Here is a 19,314-nt window from a genome sequence, read left to right on the forward strand (position 1 = left end):
AACAATACTAATGACGTCACCTGTTAAGCGCTTCCTCTGTGCCAAGCCCTGTTCTAAGCGCTGCGGAGGTGACAGGGTGATCAGGTTGTCCCACGGGGGGCTCACAGTCTTCATCCCCATTTTGCAGATGAGGTCACTGAGGCCCAGAGAAGTTAAGTGACTTGCCCAAAGCCACACAGCTGACAAGTGGCGGAGCCGGGATTTGAACCCATGACCTTAATAATAATAATAATAATAATGATGGCATTTGTTAAGCGCTTACTATGTGCAAAGCACTGTTCTAAGCGCTGGGGGTATACAGTGTGATCAGGTTGTCCCACCTGGGGCCCACAGTCTTAATCCCCATTTTTTACAGATGAGGGAATTGAGGCTCAGAGAAGTTAAGTGACTTGCCCAAGGTCACACAGCAGACTTGTGGCGGAGTCGGGATTCGAACCCATGACCCCTGACTCCAAAGCCCGGGCTCTTTCCACTGAGCCACGCTGCTTCTCTAAAGATTTTCCATCACCGCTGCCTATGGGTTGCCCCTTGACATGTAGTTACTTTGATTGGGACTTTATCTGGATTTTATCCAAGATCCTCCCTCAGTCTAATAGGACACAGTAGTAGGCTCTAAACATTTAGGAGGCACTAAACAATAATAATAATAATAATGATGGCATTTGTTAAGCGCTTACTATGCGCAAAGCACTGTTCTAAGCGCTGGGGGGATACAATGTGATCAAGTTGTCCCACCTGGGGCCCACAGTCTTAATCCCCATTTTTTACAGATGAGGGAATTGAGGCTCAGAGAAGTTAAGTGACTTGCCCAAGGTCACACAGCAGACTTGTGGCGGAGCCGGAATTCGAACCCATGACCCCTGACTCCAAAGCCCGGGCTCTTTCCACTGAGCCACGCTGCTTCTCTAAAGATTTTCCATCACCGCTGCCCATGGGTTGCCCCTTGAAATGTAGTTACTTTGATTGGGACTTTATCCGGATTTTATCCAAGATCCTCCCTCAGTCTAATAGGACACTGTAGTAGGCTCTAAACATTTAGGAGGCACTAAACAATAATAATAATGATAATGATGGCATTTGTTAAGCGCTTACTATGTGCAAAGCACTGTTCTAAGCGCTGGGGGGATACAGTGTGATCAGGTTGTCCCACCTGGGGCCCACAGTCTTAATCCCCATTTTTTACAGATGAGGGAATTAAGGCTCAGAGAAGTTAAGTGACTTGCCCAAGGTCACACAGCAGACTTGTGGCGGAGCCGGAATTCGAACCCATGACCCCTGACTCCAAAGCCCGGGCTCTTTCCACTGAGCCACGCTGCTTCTCTAAAGATTTTCCATCACCGCTGCCTATGGGTTGCCCCTTGACATGTAGTTACTTTGATTGGGACTTTATCTGGATTTTATCCAAGATCCTCCCTCAGTCTAATAGGACACTGTAGTAGGCTCTAAACATTTAGGAGGCACTAAACAATAATAATAATAATGATGACATTTGTTAAGCGCTTACTATGTGCAAAGCACTGTTCTAAGCGCTGGGGGGATACAATGTGATCAGGTTGTCCCACCTGGGGCCCACAGTCTTAATCCCCATTTTTTTTTTACAGATGAGGGAATTGAGGCTCAGAGAAGTTAAGTGACTTGCCCAAGGTCACACAGAAGACTTGTGGCGGAGCCGGGATTCGAACCCATGACCCCTGACTCCAAAGCCCGGGCTCTTTCCACTGAGCCACGCTGCTTCTCTAAAGATTTTCCATCACCGCTGCCTATGGGTTGCTCCTTGAAATGTAGTTGCTTTGATTGGGACTTTATCCGGATTTTATCCAAGATCCTCCCTCAGTCCAATAGGCCGTGGGTGAAATAATCGGTAGCTCATCAAACATTAACCCCCCATGTTGGACACAAGGAAAACAGGAAACTGCCATAGTACCACCGTTAACACCTGCCTGATGTAGTGTAAACCAAAATAATCAGGTATTAATAATAATAATAATAATAATGATGGCTTTTGTTAAGCGCTTACTATGTGCAGAGCACTGTTCTAAGCGCTGAATAATGGTATTTGTTAAGCGCTTACTATGTGCAAAGCACTGTTCTAAGCGCTGGGGACCTTACAAGGTGATCAGGTTGTCCCCCGGGGGGCTCCCAGTTTTAATCCCCGTTTTACAGAGGTATTAATAATAATAATAATAATGGCATTTGTTAAGTGCTTACTATGTACAGAGCACTGTTCTAAGCGCTGAATAATGGTATTTGTTAAGCGCTTACTATGTGCAAAGCACTGTTCTAAGCGCTGGGGACCTTACAAGGTGATCAGGTTGTCCCCCGGGGGGCTCCCAGTTTTAATCCCCATTTTACAGATGAGGTAACTGAGGCACGGAGAAGTGAAGTGACTTGCCGAGAGTCACCCAGCTGACAGTAGGCGGAGCCGGGATTTGAACCCATGACCTCTGACTCCAGAGCCCGTGCTCTTTCCACTGTCTTTTAGACTGTGAGCCCACTGTTGGGTAGGGACTGTCTCTATGTGTTGCCAATTTGTACTTCCCAAGCGCTTAGTACAGTGCTCTGCACATAGTAAGCGCTCAATAAATACGATTGATTGATTGATTGATTGATTGAGCCATGCTGTATTAAGCACTTTAACCATCAGGAATAAAAAAGGGCAGTGATTTATTTTAGCAAGCAACAAACGGAAGGGCCTCCAAAGAGCTGTCCACCAAAGGCTCCGTTTGTTGTCTCTCCAGTGACTAAAATTTTGTGTGACTGTCAGAAAACTGATCCCCTTTTTCTAAAACCCTAGTATGCGTCCGGCTCAAGTCAATCAATCAATCAATCGTATCTATTGAGCGCTTACCGTGTGCAGAGCACCGTACTAAGCGCTTGGGAAGTACAAGTTGGCAACATATAGAGACAGTCCCTACCCAACAGTGGGCTTACAGTCTAAAAGTCTTGAAACCTTTGTGTTTGTGAAGCTCTCGGTAGAGGAATGAACAGGTACCGCGTGTGATAATTCCAACATTGAAGGGCTGGCTTAGTACAGTGCTCTGCACACAGTAAGCGCTCAATAAATACGATTGATTGATTGATTGGTGGCCGGAGAGTGACTGCATTCCCCCTAGCCAGCCAACTCTGGATGGCTGTCCTCTGTGAAAATTGATTTTTTTTTAAGGCATGAGCTTCATTTATTGCCAACTCGTACTTCCCAAGCGCTTAGTCCAGTGCTCTGCACACAGTAAGCGCTCAATAAATACGATTGATTGATTGATTGGTGGCCGGAGAGTGACTGCATTCCCCCTAGCCAGCCAACTCTGGATGGCTGTCCTCTGTGAAAATTGATTTTTTTTTATGGCATGAGCTTCATTTATTGCCAACTCGTACTTCCCAAGCGCTTAGTACAGTGCTCTGCACACAGTAAGCGCTCAATAAATACGATTGAGTGAATTGATGCGTGCCGCTGTCCTCATCTTGTTGAAAGATTGAGCTAAAAGACTGTGACAAGTCATCTCTTAATTGGTTATGTTGCCAATTTGTACTTCCCAAGCGCCTAGTACAGTGCTCTGCACATAGTAAGCGCTCAATAAATACGATAGATGATGATGTTGAGAGCCTCCAAAGTCAAATCCCTTTCATCTCAGGGACTTATTCTACGGAGAGAGCCGAGGGAGCTGTTTAAAAGGGTAAAGAAAGTAAAGTTTTTGTGCGAGCCTTGTAAAGACCGCCTTCATGGTTACTTACACTGCCCAGCTGAGAGGATGCCCCCAAAAATACGTCAGTGCATCTTGTTATGGATTTCTCCTTTTTCCGCCTAGGAAAAACCGTGAAACCTGGACAATTCTGGGACGTCGTGGTACTAACCGCCGCTGACGAGAAACAGGAATTTGCTTACGAACAACAGCTGTCCTCAAAGCTAAAAAGAAAGGAACTTCCCTTAGGTGTTCATTATCATGTTTTCGCTGACCCTGCTGGAACCAAGATCGGTAGGTATTTCCTGACCAGTTTAATAATAATAATAATGGCATTTATTAAGCGCTTACTATGTGCAAAGCCCTGTTCTAAGCGCTGGGGAGGTTACAAGGGGATCAGATTGTCCCACGGGGGGCTCACAGTCCTCATCCCATTTTACAGATGAGGGAACGGAGGCCCAGAGAAGTGAAGCGACTGGCCCAAAGTCACACAGCTGACAATTGGCAGAGCCGGGATTTGAACCCGGGACCTCTGACTCCAAAGCCTGGGCTCTTGCCGCTGAGCCACGCTGCTTCTCCAAGTTTAAGTGCCTCTGAGTTTCTTGCAGGCTGATCATCAAGAGGAGCAGTTCGCTAGCTATCCCGAATCCTTTTCTCGGCACATAGTAAGCGCTCAATAAATACGATTGATTGATTGATGATTGATTAATTAGCAGCTTTTCAGTTAAGTCAGTTTTAAGATTCAGGCGGGGGATAGTTCAAGATGTTTTCTGTAATATGACTAATTTCCAGCCAGGTAGAGAAGTGGCGTTCTTATAGCTGGGCTGCTTATAGTGACGGATTTCCAGAGTGTAATTTAAAGTGGAATTTAGTTAAATCACTGTTACTCTCCTAAGTGCTTAGTCTGGTGTTCTGCACCCAGTAAATGCTCAGTAGATACCACCGATTCGTGCATCAAGTGGGGTAGATAAAAAATAATCAGGCTGCAGACATACTCATCCTTCCACACAGTATCCAAATATCATGGCTCAGTGTAAAGAGCATGGGGTTGGGAATCAGAGGTCATGGGTTCAAGTCCCTGCTCCACCAATCGTCAGCTGTGTGACTTTGGGCAAGTCACTTCACTTCTCTGTGCCTCAGCTCCCTCATCTGTGAAATGGGGATTAAGATTGTGAGCCCCACATGGGACGACCTGATCAGTTTGTATCCTCCCCAGCGCTTAGAACTAGTAAGCGCCTAACAAATACCAAAATTATTATTATTATGATTTAACGGCAGTAAGGCACACATTCTTTTGATTCGAGTGCAAGATGCTCTTTAGGGCCCTATTAATGAAGCCATTAGGAATTTTTCCAAATTCCATCAGAACCCCTAATGTGAATTTGTGGCGTATTTTGGAGCGGTTTAAGCTAAGCCAGTAGGTCAGTAAACATGCATTTTGGGTCTCCTGGGACCTTACTACAAAATGTCAAGGAGCATAGTGTGGAGGCTGAAGTGCTAGGGTCTAGCCGAATCCCTGGAAACCACGTTTGGAAATCTTACTCCATGTCCGTTCAACCTCATTTCCCTACGGGCATCCCCTGGTTAGCAAAGACAGCTATTTTGAGCCCAAATCTTTAAAGATGCTGTGGACCTTAACACAAGAACTTGTTTATGATAAGACTGCTTGGCCAACTGCCCTTTCTCTCTGCAGTGGTTTACTCACCTTACAAAAATAAATTTTGGCTTTTGATTTATCAGTGGTGCTAAAAATCCCCGTGGCGGGCCTCAACAAATACACCTGTCTACTTGTTAATGGTGAATGGGGAAAAAAGGAATTAAACCGACTGCCTTAATTCCGTCTGCAGTTGCAAAACAATAGAGGGAGATGGAGAGGGATTGAATAATAATAATTATGGTAATCAGACCTCAGAAACAGGCAGAAATCAACAGATGCGATAAATTTGGCGGCATACATCTGTTAAGGATGTCAACATCTGTCAATAAATACGATTGATTGATTGATTGATTAAGGACTGATTCTTGAGATTTTATGACATTTGATGTCCTTCGTCCAATTCTCACATCGCTCACACGCAAATCAGAGGTCACCAGCTAATCTGTGTTTTTGTGTGTCATTTTTTTTAGTGAAGCAGGTTTGCAGTGGTACATTTGGTTTCCCAGCTTCTTATGTGTTGGGTATCAATGTAATCAATTCAAAAGATGTTTTTTGAAAAGCACACGAACTTCTTTAGTGGGGACTCTTATTAGTAAAAATGGAAAATACGGGTCTAATCCTGCGAAACTTCATAAATATGCATCTATTGAGAATATTGTACTATATTTCATATCTCATATTCCACATTTTCAGGAATTGCTCTTTACAGTTTTAGTTTGTGGCTCTTTGTTTTGAGGGGGTGGGCGTTTAGTGGAAAACACAAAAACAAATTACTTCCTCTATATTATTAACTAATTTCAAAATGCACGTTTTTAAAATTGAAGGTACATTTTATATTGCTGTGAGAAATGCTCATTCATTCATTCAATTGTATTTATTGAGCACTTACTGTGTGCAGAGCACTGTACTAAGCGCTTGGGAAGTACAAGTTGGCAACATATAGAGACGGTCCCTACCCAGCAGTGGGCTTACAGTCTAGAAGGGGGAGACAGACAACAAAACAGAACATATTAACAAAATAAAATAAATAGAATAAATATGTACAAGTAAAATAGAGTAGTAAATATGTGCAAACATATATACAGGTGCACTGGGGAGGGGAAGGAGATAAGGCGGAGGGGATGCTCCTGAATGCTCCTGTGCTTTTCTTAGTCTTTAAAACATGTAGAAGTTATTTGAAAGCATCTGGTTTGTATTTGGGGTGTTGTTTTTACAACACCACTCATGCTGGGGCTTTTTATATCATTTTTCTGAGCAGTTAGAGCTGAGAACCATTAACTTGAAAATCGTGACACCGCAGCAGCCTTTCTATTGAAAGTGTAAGTGTAAAGTTCTACAGGGTCATGCATATCCATTAAATGATTTTACATCTGATGTACATTTGAATATTTTTTAGGAAATGGAGGAGCAACTCTCTGTGCCCTTCAACGTTTGGAGGAACTACATAGAGATAAATGGAATTGTTTCACCATCCTATTAATTCACTCTGGTAAATTCATACTTATACTAATTTACGTTTTCCTTTGACTGTGTCGTCTTTGATACCAGGGGGATTTCTCCCCCGCCACCCCCTTGGGGAAATTTTTTTCCTAGTCCTTGAAGTTGTTTCCCTCTGTAAACAAACATTCATTTTTTTCTTTGTTTTTTTTATGTTGAAGACAGCATAATGTGGTTTTGTAGTTAGTGTTCTTAAAATTTTGGATCACATATTTTGTCATAAACTTTTTATTAGAAATTGTTTCTGATATGGTATTGTACTGTATTTCATATCTCATATTCCACGTTTTCTGGAATTGCTCTTTACAGTTTTAATTTGTGGCTCTTTGTTTTGGCGGAGGTGGGCGTTTAGTGGAAAACACAAAAGCGAATTACTTCCTTCTCCTCGTTACCCCCTTCTCCCCAACACGCTATCCAACCTTGGCTTCACAGACTCTGTCCCGTCCTGGTTTTCCTCTTATCTCTCCGGCCGTTCATTCTCAGTCTGCTTTGCGGGCTCCTCCTCCCCCTCCCATCCCCTTACTGTGGGGGTTCCTCAAGGGTCAGTTCTTGGTCCCCTTCTGTTCTCTATCTACACTCACTCCCTTGGTGAACTCATTCCCACAGCTTCAACTATCATCTCTACGCTGATGACACCCAAATCTACATCTCTGCCCCTGCTCTCTCTCCCTCCCTTCAGGCTTGTTTCTCCTCCTGCCTTCAGGACATCTCCATCTGGAAGTCTGCCTGACTTCTAAAACTCAATATGTCCAAGACTGAACTCCTTATCTTCCCTCCCAAACCCTGCCCTCTCCCTGACTTTCCCATCACTGTAGACGGCACTACCATCCTTCCCGTCTCACAAGCCCGCAACCCTGGTGTCATCCTCGACTCTGCTCTCTCGTTCACCCCTCACAACCAATCCGTCACCAAAACCTGCCGGTCTCACCTCCACAACATTGCCAAGATCTGCCCTTTCCTCTCCATCCAAACCGCTACCCTGCTGGTTCAATCTCTCATCCTATCCCGACTGGATTATTGCATCAGCCTCCTCTCTGATCTCCCATCCTCCTGTCTCTCCCCATTTCAATCCATACTTCACGCCACTGCCTGGATCATCTTTGTGCAGAAACGCTCTGGGCATGTTACTCCCCTCCTCAAAAATCTCCAGTGGCTACCAATCAACCTACACATCAGGCAAAAACTCCTCACTCTCGGCTTCAAGGCTGTCCATCACCTCGCCCCCTCCTACCGCACCTCCCTTCTCTCCTTCTCCAGCCCAGCCCGCACCCTCCGCTCCTCTGCCACTCACCTCCTCACCGTGCCTCGTTCTCGCCTGTCCCGCCATCGACCCCCGGCCCACGTCCTCCCGCTGGCCTGGAATGCCCTCCCTCCACACATCCGCCAAGCTAGCTCTCTTCCTCCCTTCAAAGCCCTACTGAGAGCTCACCTCCTCCAGGAGGCCTTCCCAGACTGAGCCCCCTCTTACCTCTCCCCATCCCCCCTGCCCCACCTCCTTCGCCTCCCCGCAGCACCTGTATATATGTTTGTACAGATTTATTACTCTATTTTACTTGTACATGTTTGCTTTTCTATTCATTTTGTTAATGATGTGCATCTAGTTTTACTTCTATTTATGCTGATGACACCTGTCCACATGTTTTGTTTTGTTGTATGTCTCCCCCCTCTAGACTGTGAGCCCGTTGCTAGGTAGGGACTGTCTCTATATGTTGCCAACTTATACTTCCCAAGCGCTTAGTACAGTGCTCTGCACACAGTAAGTGCTCAATAAATACGATTGAATGAATGAATATGAAAATTATGTTCTTATAGTTATACTCATCAAAACATGCACACAAATTTGGGTTTCTTTTTTTTGGAGGGGTGGAACTGATGTCAAATTGAAATTAGTAAAGTAAATTTAATCTGGGTGGGACCAGGTTCAGGTCCTAACCACAAGATTAAAAATCAGAAATCATCACTCCACTCTAAAGTAAAAAAAAAAAACCAGCAACACTCCTCATGTCACCTTAAATCAGGGTATATGAGTTTCTAAAATTCATTTTCTAGTCCCTGTGGGGTTTTAACTTTGAATGATAGTGATAATAATTGTGTATTAGTTAAATGATTACCCTGTGCAAAGCATTGTAATAAGGTCTGGAGTAGAGACAAGGTAATCGGGTTAGACACAGTCCCTGTCCTCTCTGGGGCCCGCAGTCTCCGCTGGGGTAAGAGCGGGTATTGAATTCACATTTTCAAATTGAAGAAGTCAATCATGTTCATTCATTCCTTCGATCGATCCCTCCGCACATCCGCCAGGCTAGTTCTCTTCCTCCCTTCAAAGCCCTACTGAGAGCTCACCTCCTCCAGGAGGCCTTCCCACACTGAGCCCCCTCCTTTCTCTCCCCATCCCCCCCGCCCTACCTCCTTCCCCTCCCCACAGCACCTGTCTATATGTTTGTATAGATTTATTACTCTATTTTGCTTGTACATATTTACTATTCTGTTTATTTTATTTTGTTAATATGTGTTGTTTTGTTGTCTGTCTCCCCCTTCTAGACTGTGAGCCCGCTGTTGGGTAGGGACCGTCTCTATATGGTGCCAACTTGTACTTCCCCATCGCTTAGTACAGTGCTCTGCACTCAATAAATACGATTGAATGAATTTATTGAGTGCTTACTGTGTGCAGAGCACTGTGCCAAGCGCTTGGAAAGTACAGTTCCCTGCCCACAACGGGCTCACAGTCTAGAAGGCGGGAGACAGACGTCAAAACAAGTTCGAGCACTTACTGTATGTAGGTGCTTGGGAAAGCGCCATACAGCAGAGTTGGTAGAGACGTGATCCCTGGCCACAAGGAGCTTATAGTCTAAGGAGAAGATTCAACACAGAGAGGAGGGCGGAGAGGGGAAATATAGGGCTTAATCTGGGAAGGCCTCTTGGAGGAGATGTGATTTTAGGAGGGTTTTAAAGTGGGAAAGTCGTGGATGGTTGGAAACGTGGTGGGGAGAGAAGGGGTGACCAGGCCTGAAGGAGGACGGGGACAAGGGACCGGTAGCGGGATAGATAAGATCGATGTACAAAGAGAGTAGGTGGGTGTTAGAGGTGTATAGTGTGCAGGTTGGGTTGTATAGGTAGGAAACAGCTGATGGAGTGCTTTAAATAATAATAATAATAATAATGATAGTATTTGTTAAGTGCTTACTATATGCAAAGCACTGTTCTAAGCGCTGGAAGCCAGTGGTTAGGAGTTTCCGTTTGATGCAGAGGCGGATGGGCAATCATTCGAGGTTTTTCAGAGTGGGGAATCTATGGCCTGAAAGCTTTTTAGGAGAAGTGATCCGGTTAGCCGAATGAAGTATGGACTGGAGAGGGGAGAGACGGAGGCAGGGAGGTCAGCAAGGAGACCGACACAGTAGCCAGAGTGGGAAATGATGAGTGCTTGGGTAAGCGTGGTAGCAGTTGGGAGAGGAAAGGGCAGATTCTAGAGATTTCGTGACGGCAGAACCGACGGGATTTAGTGACAAATTGAATATGTGGCTTTAACGCGAGGGATGAGTCAAAGATAACATCAAGGTTATGGGCTTGGGAGAAAGGGAGGATGGTAGTGCTGTGTACAGCGATGGGAAAGTCATGGGGAGGGCAGAGACTGGCTAGAAAGATGAGATTCTGTTTTGAACAAGTTTGAGGTGTCAGGAGGGCATCAATCAATCGGTGCTATTGAGCGGTTACTGTGTGTGGAGCACTGTACTAGTTGCATGGGGGAGATCAGAACAGCGATGATAAATACGTTCTCTGCTTACAGCGAGGTTACAGTCTACAGGGGGACACCAACGTTAATATAATTTATAAATATGTATCAAAGTGCTGTGAGGCTGAGGGAGGGGCGATTATAATACCACATGCCCAAAGCTCACAGATCTAATTGCAAGCAGAGGTGTCCTGAAAGCAGAAGGAAATATGAGACTAGTTAAGACTAAGTTAACTAAACCTTTTTCTTTTTGTGGTATTTAAGGGCTTACTGTGTGTCAAACACTGCTCTAAGCACAGGGATAGATACAAGTTAATGTGGGACCTGATTATCTTGTATCTACACCATCATCATCATCAATCATATTTATTGAGCGCTTACTATGCGCAGAGCATTGTACTAAGCGCTTGGGAAGTACAAATTGGCAACATATAGAGACAGTCCTTACCCAACAGTGGGCTCACAGTCTAAAAGGGGGAGACAGAGAACAAAACCAAACATACTAACAAAATAAAATAAATAGGATAGATAAGTACAAGTAAAATAAATAAATAAATAGAGTAAATATGTATAACCGTATATACATATATACAGGTGCTGTGGGGAAGGGAAGGAGGTAAGATGGGGGGGATGGAGAGGGGGACGAGGGGGAGAGGAAGGAAGGGGCACTTTTTGCAGTGCTTAGCACGTAGTAAGCGCTCAGTACAGTGTTCTGCATACAGTAAACACTCAGAAAATACCACTGATTGATAATTGGAGATTGTATTAGCTATCGTGGGTATATTTCCACTCAAAATAAGAACCATGATGGCTTTAGTGGGGTTTTTTTATTATCTGTAACAAAAACGTCACTGACAGCAATAATGTCAGTAGCAAGAATAGCAATATTTAGGTAGCTCTATAGTAGACTCATTCATTCAATCGTATTTTTTGAACACTTACTGTGTGCAGAGCACTGTACTAAGCTCTTGGGAAGTACAATTAGGCAATATACAAAAGGAGCATTGGACACACTCCCTGCACTGAAGAACAGTGCAGTCTAATAGATGTAAAACAGTGCGAGTAGGTGAAAACAAGCCCAGGGGAATTAGTAAATACACAAGGAGATATACATAAATCTTATCTGTGGTGACTGAAAGGATTGCCTTACTAAGAAACTAATCAGGTAATCTGTCACTAGCTTTTTGGAAGGAATTTAAAGGTTGAAGAAAGGGTTTGAACAGTAAGTCGGGGACAGACAAAGCTCCTTTTGGGCCGAGATCGTGTCTACCAATTCTGTGGTGATGTACTCTCCCAACATAGTGCTCAGTAAATGCCATTTTGATTGATTGATTGACAAAAGAGTGTAGTGCAAAGGATAGGTAGGTGATCCGTTTGGGAGACGCCATTTGTTGCTAGGAGTGATTGTGCCAGCTATTGGAGAACCTGTGAAACCGAAATCAAAACTTTTGTTTGTAGAGTAATGAAGAACTTCGGTCTTTTTGAGTTCTTTTTCCCAGTTGGCAGGTATAGAAAGGTGATTTGTGTAAATAAGTGACTGTGAAACCGTAATTTGTGTAGCTGTATGTAATCGATCAAAGAATGGAGAGCCAGGAAGGCTAATAAAGGAGGAGGCTTTAAACAGAAATCTAGTGGAGGTGATAAGTGTGTATTTTCTAGTAATGGTAATTGTTCTGTGCCAAGCACTGTTTGAAATGCTGGGGTAGATACAAGTTTTTCAGGTTGGACACAGTCCATGTCCCACGTGTCTCCCACAGAAGCAGCGTGGCTCAGTGGAAAGAGCCCGGGCTTTGGAGTCAGAGGTCGTGGGTTCAAATCCCAGCTTCACCACTTGTCAGCTGTGTGACTTTGGGCAAGTCACTTAACTTCTCTGTGCCTCAGTTACCTCTCTGTAAAATGGGGATTAAGACTGTGAGCCCTCCGTGGGACAACCTGATCACCTTGTAACCTCCCCAGCGCTTAGAACAGTGCTTTGTACATAGTAAGCGCCTGATAAATGCCAATATTATTATTATTATTATTATTATTATTATTATTATTATTATTACATGGAGCTCATAGTCCAACTAGGAGGGAGTAGGATTTAATCTGCATTTTACAGTTGAAGAAACAAGGCACAGAGCAGATAAGTGAATTGCCCAAGGTCGCATAGCAAGCATTTGGCAGAGCTGAGATTAGAACCCAGGCCCACGCTGTTTCCATTAGGCCAATTAAACAAATTATAAATTGAATCATGGTACCTGTAATATTCACAATTGAGTCAGTAGTACTGGAGTCCTTTGGGGTTCAGACCACTGTACTAATTGTCTGCTAATTCTGTTGTATTGTACTCTCCCAAGTGCTTAATACAGTGCTCTGCAGATAGCGCTCAGTAAATATAATTGATTAAGGACCTGGAACAGTAAATGATATAAACATGATCCCTGCTGTCAAGAAATTTACTATCCAGTGAGGGAAATCAATCAATCAGTCGTATTTATTGAGTGCTTACTGTGTGCAGAGCACTGTACTAAGCGCTTGGGAAGTACAAGTTGGCAACATATAGAGACAGTCCCTACCCAACAGTGGGCTCACAGTCTAGAAGGGGGAGACAGAGAACAAAACCAAACATACTAACAAAATAAAATAAATAGAATAGGTAGGTACAAGTAAAATAAATAAATAAATAGTGTAATAAATATGCACAAACATATATACAGGTGCTGTGGGGAAGGAAAGGAGGTAAGATGGGGGGAGGGAGAGGGGAACGAGGGGGAGAAGAAGGAAGGGGCTCAGTCTGGGAAGGCCTCCTGGAGGAGGTGAGCTCTCAGTAGGGCCTTGAAGGGAGGAAGAGGGCTAGCTTGGCGGATGGGCAGAGGGAGGGCATTCCATGCCCGCAGGATGACGTGGGCCGGGGGTCGATGGTGGAACAGGCGGGAACGAGGTACGGTGAGGAGATTAGCGGCAGAGGAGCGGAGGGTGCGGGCTGGGCTGGAGAAGGACAGAAGGGAGGTGAGGTAGGAGGGGGCGAGGTGATGGACAGCCTGGAAGCCCAGGGTGAGGAGTTTCTGCCTGATGCGCAGATTGATTGGGAGCCACTGGAGGTCGATGAGAAACTAATTTACAGATATCCAGCGCTTAGAACAGTGCTTTGCACGTAGTAAGCGCTTAACAAATGCCATCATTATTATAAGAGGAAAAAGAAAAAAAGGCATATGTACAAAAGTTAGTGATTGAGTTCACGCCACATGAACCGCCCTCTCAAAGGTTGCCTTGACCAATGACCTCCTTCTTACCAAATCCAAAGGCCTCTACTCCATCCTAATCCTCCTCGACCTCTCAGCTGTCTTTGAAACTGTGGACCACCCCCTTCCCCAGGAAACGTTATCCAACCTTGGCTTCACTGACTCCGTCCTCTCCTGGTTCTCCTCTTATCTCTCTGGCCATTTATTCTCGGTCTCCTTCGCGGGCTCCTCCCCTGCCTCCCACCCCCTCACTGTGGGGGTCCCTCATGGGTCAGTTCTGGGTCCCCTTCTATTCTCCATGTACACCCACTCCCTTGGAGAACTCATTCGCTCCCATGGCTTCAACTGCCATCTCTATGAAGATGATACCGATGTGTTGCCAACTTGTACTTCCCAAGCGCTTAGTACAATGCTCTGCACACAGTAAGCGCTCAATAAATACGATTGATTGATGATACCCAAATCTATATCTCCTCCCCTGACCTCTCTCCAGGCTCACATCTCCTCCTGCCTTTAAGACATCTCTACTTGGATGTCCTCCCATCACCTCAAACCTAACATGTCCAAAACAGAAGAGAAGCAGTGTGGCTTAGTGGAGAGAGCACAGGCTTGGGAGTCAGAGGTTGTGGGTTCTAATCCCGGCTCCGCCACTTGTCAGCTGTGTGACTTTGGGCGAGTCACTTAGCTTCCCTGTGCTTCACTTCCCTCATCTGGAAAATGGGGATGAAGACTGTGAGTCCCATGTGGGACAACCTGATTACCTCGTGTCTACCCCAGTGCTTAGAATGGTGCTTGGCACATAGTAAGCACTTAACAAATGCCGTCATTATTAAAGCAGAGCTTCTTACCTTCCCACCCAAACCCTATCCTCTCCCTGACTTTCCCATCATTGTAGACAGCACCACCATCCTTCCCATCTCACAAGCCTGTAACCTTGGCGTTATCCTTGCCTCCTGTCACTCACCAAATCCTGTCGGTCCCACCTTGACAAAATTGCTAAAATCAGTCCTTTCCTCTACATCCAAACTACAACTACTTTAATAAAGTCACTCATCCTATCCCTCCTGGATTACTGCATCAGCCTCCTTGCTTACCTTCCAGACTCCTGTCTCTGCCCACTCCAGTCCATACTTCACTGCTGCCCGCATCATTTTGCCACAGAAACATTCAGGACATGTCACCCCGCTCCTAAAAAGTCCCGTGGCTGCCCATCCACCTCTGCATCAAACAAAACTCCTCATCATTAGCTTTAAGCACTCCATCATCTTGCCCATCTGTCTCGCCGCCAACCCCGGGATATGTTCTTCCTCTGCCCTGGAACACCCTCCCTCCTCAAATCTGCCAAACAATTACTCTCCCCTCCCGTCAAAGCCTTATTGAAGGTACATCTCCTCCAAGAGGCCTTCCCAGATTAAGCCCTCCTTTTCCTCATCTCCCACTCCCTTCTGAGTTGCCCTGACTCGCTCCCTTCGCTGTCCCCCAATATTCCCAGCCCCAGAGCACTTATGTATATATTAAATAATTTTATGTACTTGCATTGATGTCTATCTCCCTGCCTGTTGACTGTGAGCTCTTTGTGGGCAGGGAATGTTGTATTGGACTTTCCCAAGCTCTTAGTACGGTGCTCTGCACACACAGGCATGCTTGCATGGTGACTGATTGGATGGACCGGAATGGGTGACGAACGTTTAACCAGCTTGGTTTGTTCATTTAATTTCTCCAGGACAATCCTTGAAACTTTGAGCGAAAATTCATTTTTAAATGATTACCTTTTTACAGCATTTTCCGCTCTGTTCATTTCAGGTGGTTATAGTCAACGCCTTCCCAATGCAAGTGCCTTGGGAAAGATTTTCACAGCTCTGCCTCTGGGTGATCCGATATTTCAGATGTTGGAACTAAAATTAGCCATGTACATTGACTTTCCGGCCCACATGAATCCTGGAATTCTGGTTACCTGCGCTGATGATATCGAACTTTATGACACGGGGAAAACAGAGTTCATTAAGTTTGATAAACCTGGCTTTACCGCATTAGCCCATCCTTCCGATTTAGGTATAGGTACATCCCATGGGGTGTTTGTCTTAGAGCACTCTGATGCTTCAGAGTATCCCGATCTCGAATACCAAACTTGTAATCTTTACCTCCATAAGCCTACAGTCGAAAAGATGCATCGGTCTCGTGCTGTGTACAGAAAAAAATATGGTCCCACAGGAGAGGCTCCAGCAAACTCGCGCTCATTTGATGACTTATTCAGTGAGTATGTGTTCACAGATAGCCTATATTATATGGATCATGCTTCAGCCAAAAAGCTGCTGGCCTTTTATCAAGGGCTGGGTACCCTTAACTGTGAAATAGATGCTTATGGTGACTTTCTACAGGCTCTAGGGCCCAAAGCGACCATCGATTACACCAGAGACGCATCGAACGTCACAAAGGAAGACTCCGAGTTGGTAGGAATAAGAGAGAAGATATTTCTCCTCCTTAAAGGAACGCCGCTCAATGTCGTAGTCCTCCGTAACTCCAAATTTTATCACATCGGGACCACTCTAGAGTATTTACACTGTTTGACTGTCAGCAGCCTGAAATCCGAGCTTGGCTTACTTTCCGAAGCTTTCAGCATCGTTCCGGGGAAATCAGGATGCCTCTCCCCGAAACCGTGTATAATTCAAAGCGTTCTTGATTCAAGCAGTTCTGTGGCCCGGGGCTCAGTTGTGGAATATTCTAGGCTGGGGCCAAATGTTTCCGTAGGAGAACTGAGCCTCATCAGCGGGGTTTGCATTGTAGATGAAATGGAACTACCCTCAAATGTTTTTGTGTGCTCATTAAGCCTAAAACTCAGCGAGCATGTAACGTTTGCCACCATGGCATGCGGGGTGAGAGACGACCCGAAAAGGAGTGTAAAAGGGCTCGCGGATCTGCAGTCCCTTCAGTTTTTTGGAGTTGGTTTTCCGGACTGTTTAACGCTCTGGAACCTGCAAGTGACGGAAGAACGATTCTCTGGTGATAAGGCGCGTTTGAGTTTGTGGACCGCTCGGATTTTCCCGGTGTGCTCTTCGCTGAGCGATTCCGTAGCCGTGTCCCTAGGAATGCTCGGTGCTGTGACGAGCAGGAAGTCTTTCCCGCTGAGCGGCTACAGGCTTCTGTCGATGGAAGAAATGCTTATCTACAAAGATGTAGAAGACATGATGAAATTCAGGGAGCAAATTTATGAAGAAATCGTTGGGCAGAGAGAGCAGTCTGGTTTGTGAAAGTTTCATTATTTGCACTTTTCTTCCATTTAATGTAAGGATGATTGTCAGCACCCCTAGGTCGCGTGTATTTTTTGATCGTTTCACCAAAGCAGAAACAGTGAAAGTGTATTAGTGTTGTTACTGTAGCATGACACTAATAATGTAAAAATATAGATAAACCCTTCACTCGATGAGGGCCTCAATTAAATATTTCAGTTCTAAAAATTCAGAAAGCAACGTATTTTCTTAGACCATTCCTGTTTTGGGAATTTCCTTTGGGTGTGGACCAGAGATTATGGGTTTAGTTCCCTGGTGGTTTTCACTGTAGCACCTAGCTCTATGACTTGGCATACCATATTCATTCATTCATTCAATCGTACTTATTGAGTGCTTACTGTATGTAGAGTACTGGACTAAGCACTTGGGAAAGTACAATATAGCAATAAAGAGAAACAATCCCTGCCCACCATGGAGTTCTTTGTACCCCTGTTCATGGTTTCATTTCAGAAAGGAGTTGAAAGGGTCTTAGACCATTATTTTGTCTAAAGAATGCTAAGGTATTTGTCCCAGATTTAAATGAGGGAGAGGTGAAATGAAGACACTTTGGAATTCAGTAAAACTTTACTCCATCCTAAATCGCCTCAACCGCTCAACTGCCTTTGACAATGTGGACCACCCCCAAATTGTGGGAATCTCTCAAGACTCAGTTCTGGGTCCCCTTCTCTTCTTCATCTACACCCAAACCCTTGTAGAAGTCATTCACACCCGTGGCTTCAACTGCCATCCCTACTCAGATGATTCCCAAATCTAATCTCCAGCCGTGACATTTATTCTCCTCTGCAGTCTCAGATTTCCTCCTGCCGTCAAGGAATGAATGAATCTCTAAAATGGATGCCCTGCTGATTCATAACACGCCCAAAATGGAATTCATCTTCCTCCCCCTGACTTTTCCATCACCGTAGACAGCACAACCAACCTCCGTCTCACAAGCTCAAACCATGGCATTTTCCTTGAGTCACCTCGCTCATTCAACCTGCGTATTCAGTCTGTCACCGAACCCTGCCGGTTTTACCCTCCACATCGCTAAAATCTGTCCAAACTGCCATTACGTTGATCCAAGCACTCATCCTATCCCATCTTGACATCGGCATCTTTGCTAACCTCCCTGCCTCCTGTCTCTCCCCACCCCAGTCCATTCTTCACTCTGATGCCTGGATCATTTTATTACAAAACCATTCAGTCCGTTTCCCCACTCCTCAAAAACACCCAGTGGTGGCCCATCTACCTCTGCATCAGCAGAAACTCCTTACCGTTGACATTTAAGCACTCCCTCCTATTGTCCCCTCCTATCTTACCTCCCTGATTCCCTGCTATAATCCAGCACACTCGCATTCCTCCTCCAACACCACTTGACTCACTCCACTTTGATCTCAACTTCCTTGTCTCTGCCCTGGATCTCCCTCCTCATCAAACAACCCCTTTCTCCACCTCCAATGCCTTATTACAATCACATCTCCTCCAAGAGGCCTTCCCTAACTAATTCATCATTTTCCCTACTTCCTCTCGCTTCTGCGTCATCCATGCAGGTGCATTTGAACTGTATTCACCTTTATTCACCCCAACCTCATCTCCACAGCACTTCTGTAGAAATCCGTAATCTTTTTTAATGTCTTTCTCTCCCTGCTAGACTGCAAGCTCACTGTGGGCAGGGAACGGGTCTACCAACTCTGTTCTAGAGAAGCAGCGTGACTCGGTGGAAAGAGCATGGGCTTTGGAGTCAGAGGTCATGGGTTTGAATGCCGGCTCCGCCACGTCTGCTGTGTGACACTGGGCAAGTCACTTAACCTCTCTGAGCCTCAGTTACCTCTTCTGTAAAATGGGGATTAAGATTGTGAGCCCCACGTGGGACAACCTGGTCACCTTGTATCCCCCCCAGCGCTTAGAACAGTGCTTTGCACATAGTAAGCGCTTAACAAATGCCATTATTATTATTATACTGTATTCTCCCAAGCACTTAGCACAGTGCTCTTTACGAATGAAACGCTTAATAAATGATGGATTATAAAAACTCTAAAATCCCTTTCCCCTTGAAATGTAATCTTATTTCATGAAATAAATATAGTCTCATACCTGTGATTATGACCCGTTTCTTAAAATCCTTTTATTTCAGGAGCAGAACCACCCGCAGCCAACTAAATTGCAATCAAATCAATGTCCAACACTGTGAGATTCATTTTAAACGAAAAATCGACCCGTGAGGTCCTAGGGGTTTCAGAAATTGACCAAAAAATTCTACTATCCC

At 45.0% G+C, this 19,314-nt stretch overlaps 1 protein-coding gene across 1 annotated transcript in view; it reads left to right on the top strand.

Annotated features, from left to right (window-relative positions):
- The window catches only part of FPGT (fucose-1-phosphate guanylyltransferase), an 18,364-nt gene extending 209 nt beyond the window's left edge, over positions 1-18,155 (top strand). The window contains exons 2-4 of the mRNA XM_038745085.1: positions 3,804-3,971; positions 6,731-6,823; positions 15,586-18,155. Coding sequence (XP_038601013.1) covers positions 3,804-3,971; positions 6,731-6,823; positions 15,586-17,030 — 1,706 coding nt within the window. The 3' untranslated portion in view covers positions 17,031-18,155. The remainder of the gene's footprint in view (positions 1-3,803; positions 3,972-6,730; positions 6,824-15,585) is intronic.
- Positions 18,156-19,314: the final 1,159 nt, after the last annotated feature.

Source organism: Tachyglossus aculeatus, chromosome 4 (genome assembly GCF_015852505.1).
Source record: "Tachyglossus aculeatus isolate mTacAcu1 chromosome 4, mTacAcu1.pri, whole genome shotgun sequence".
In the NCBI taxonomy this organism is placed as follows: Eukaryota; Metazoa; Chordata; class Mammalia; order Monotremata; family Tachyglossidae; genus Tachyglossus; species Tachyglossus aculeatus.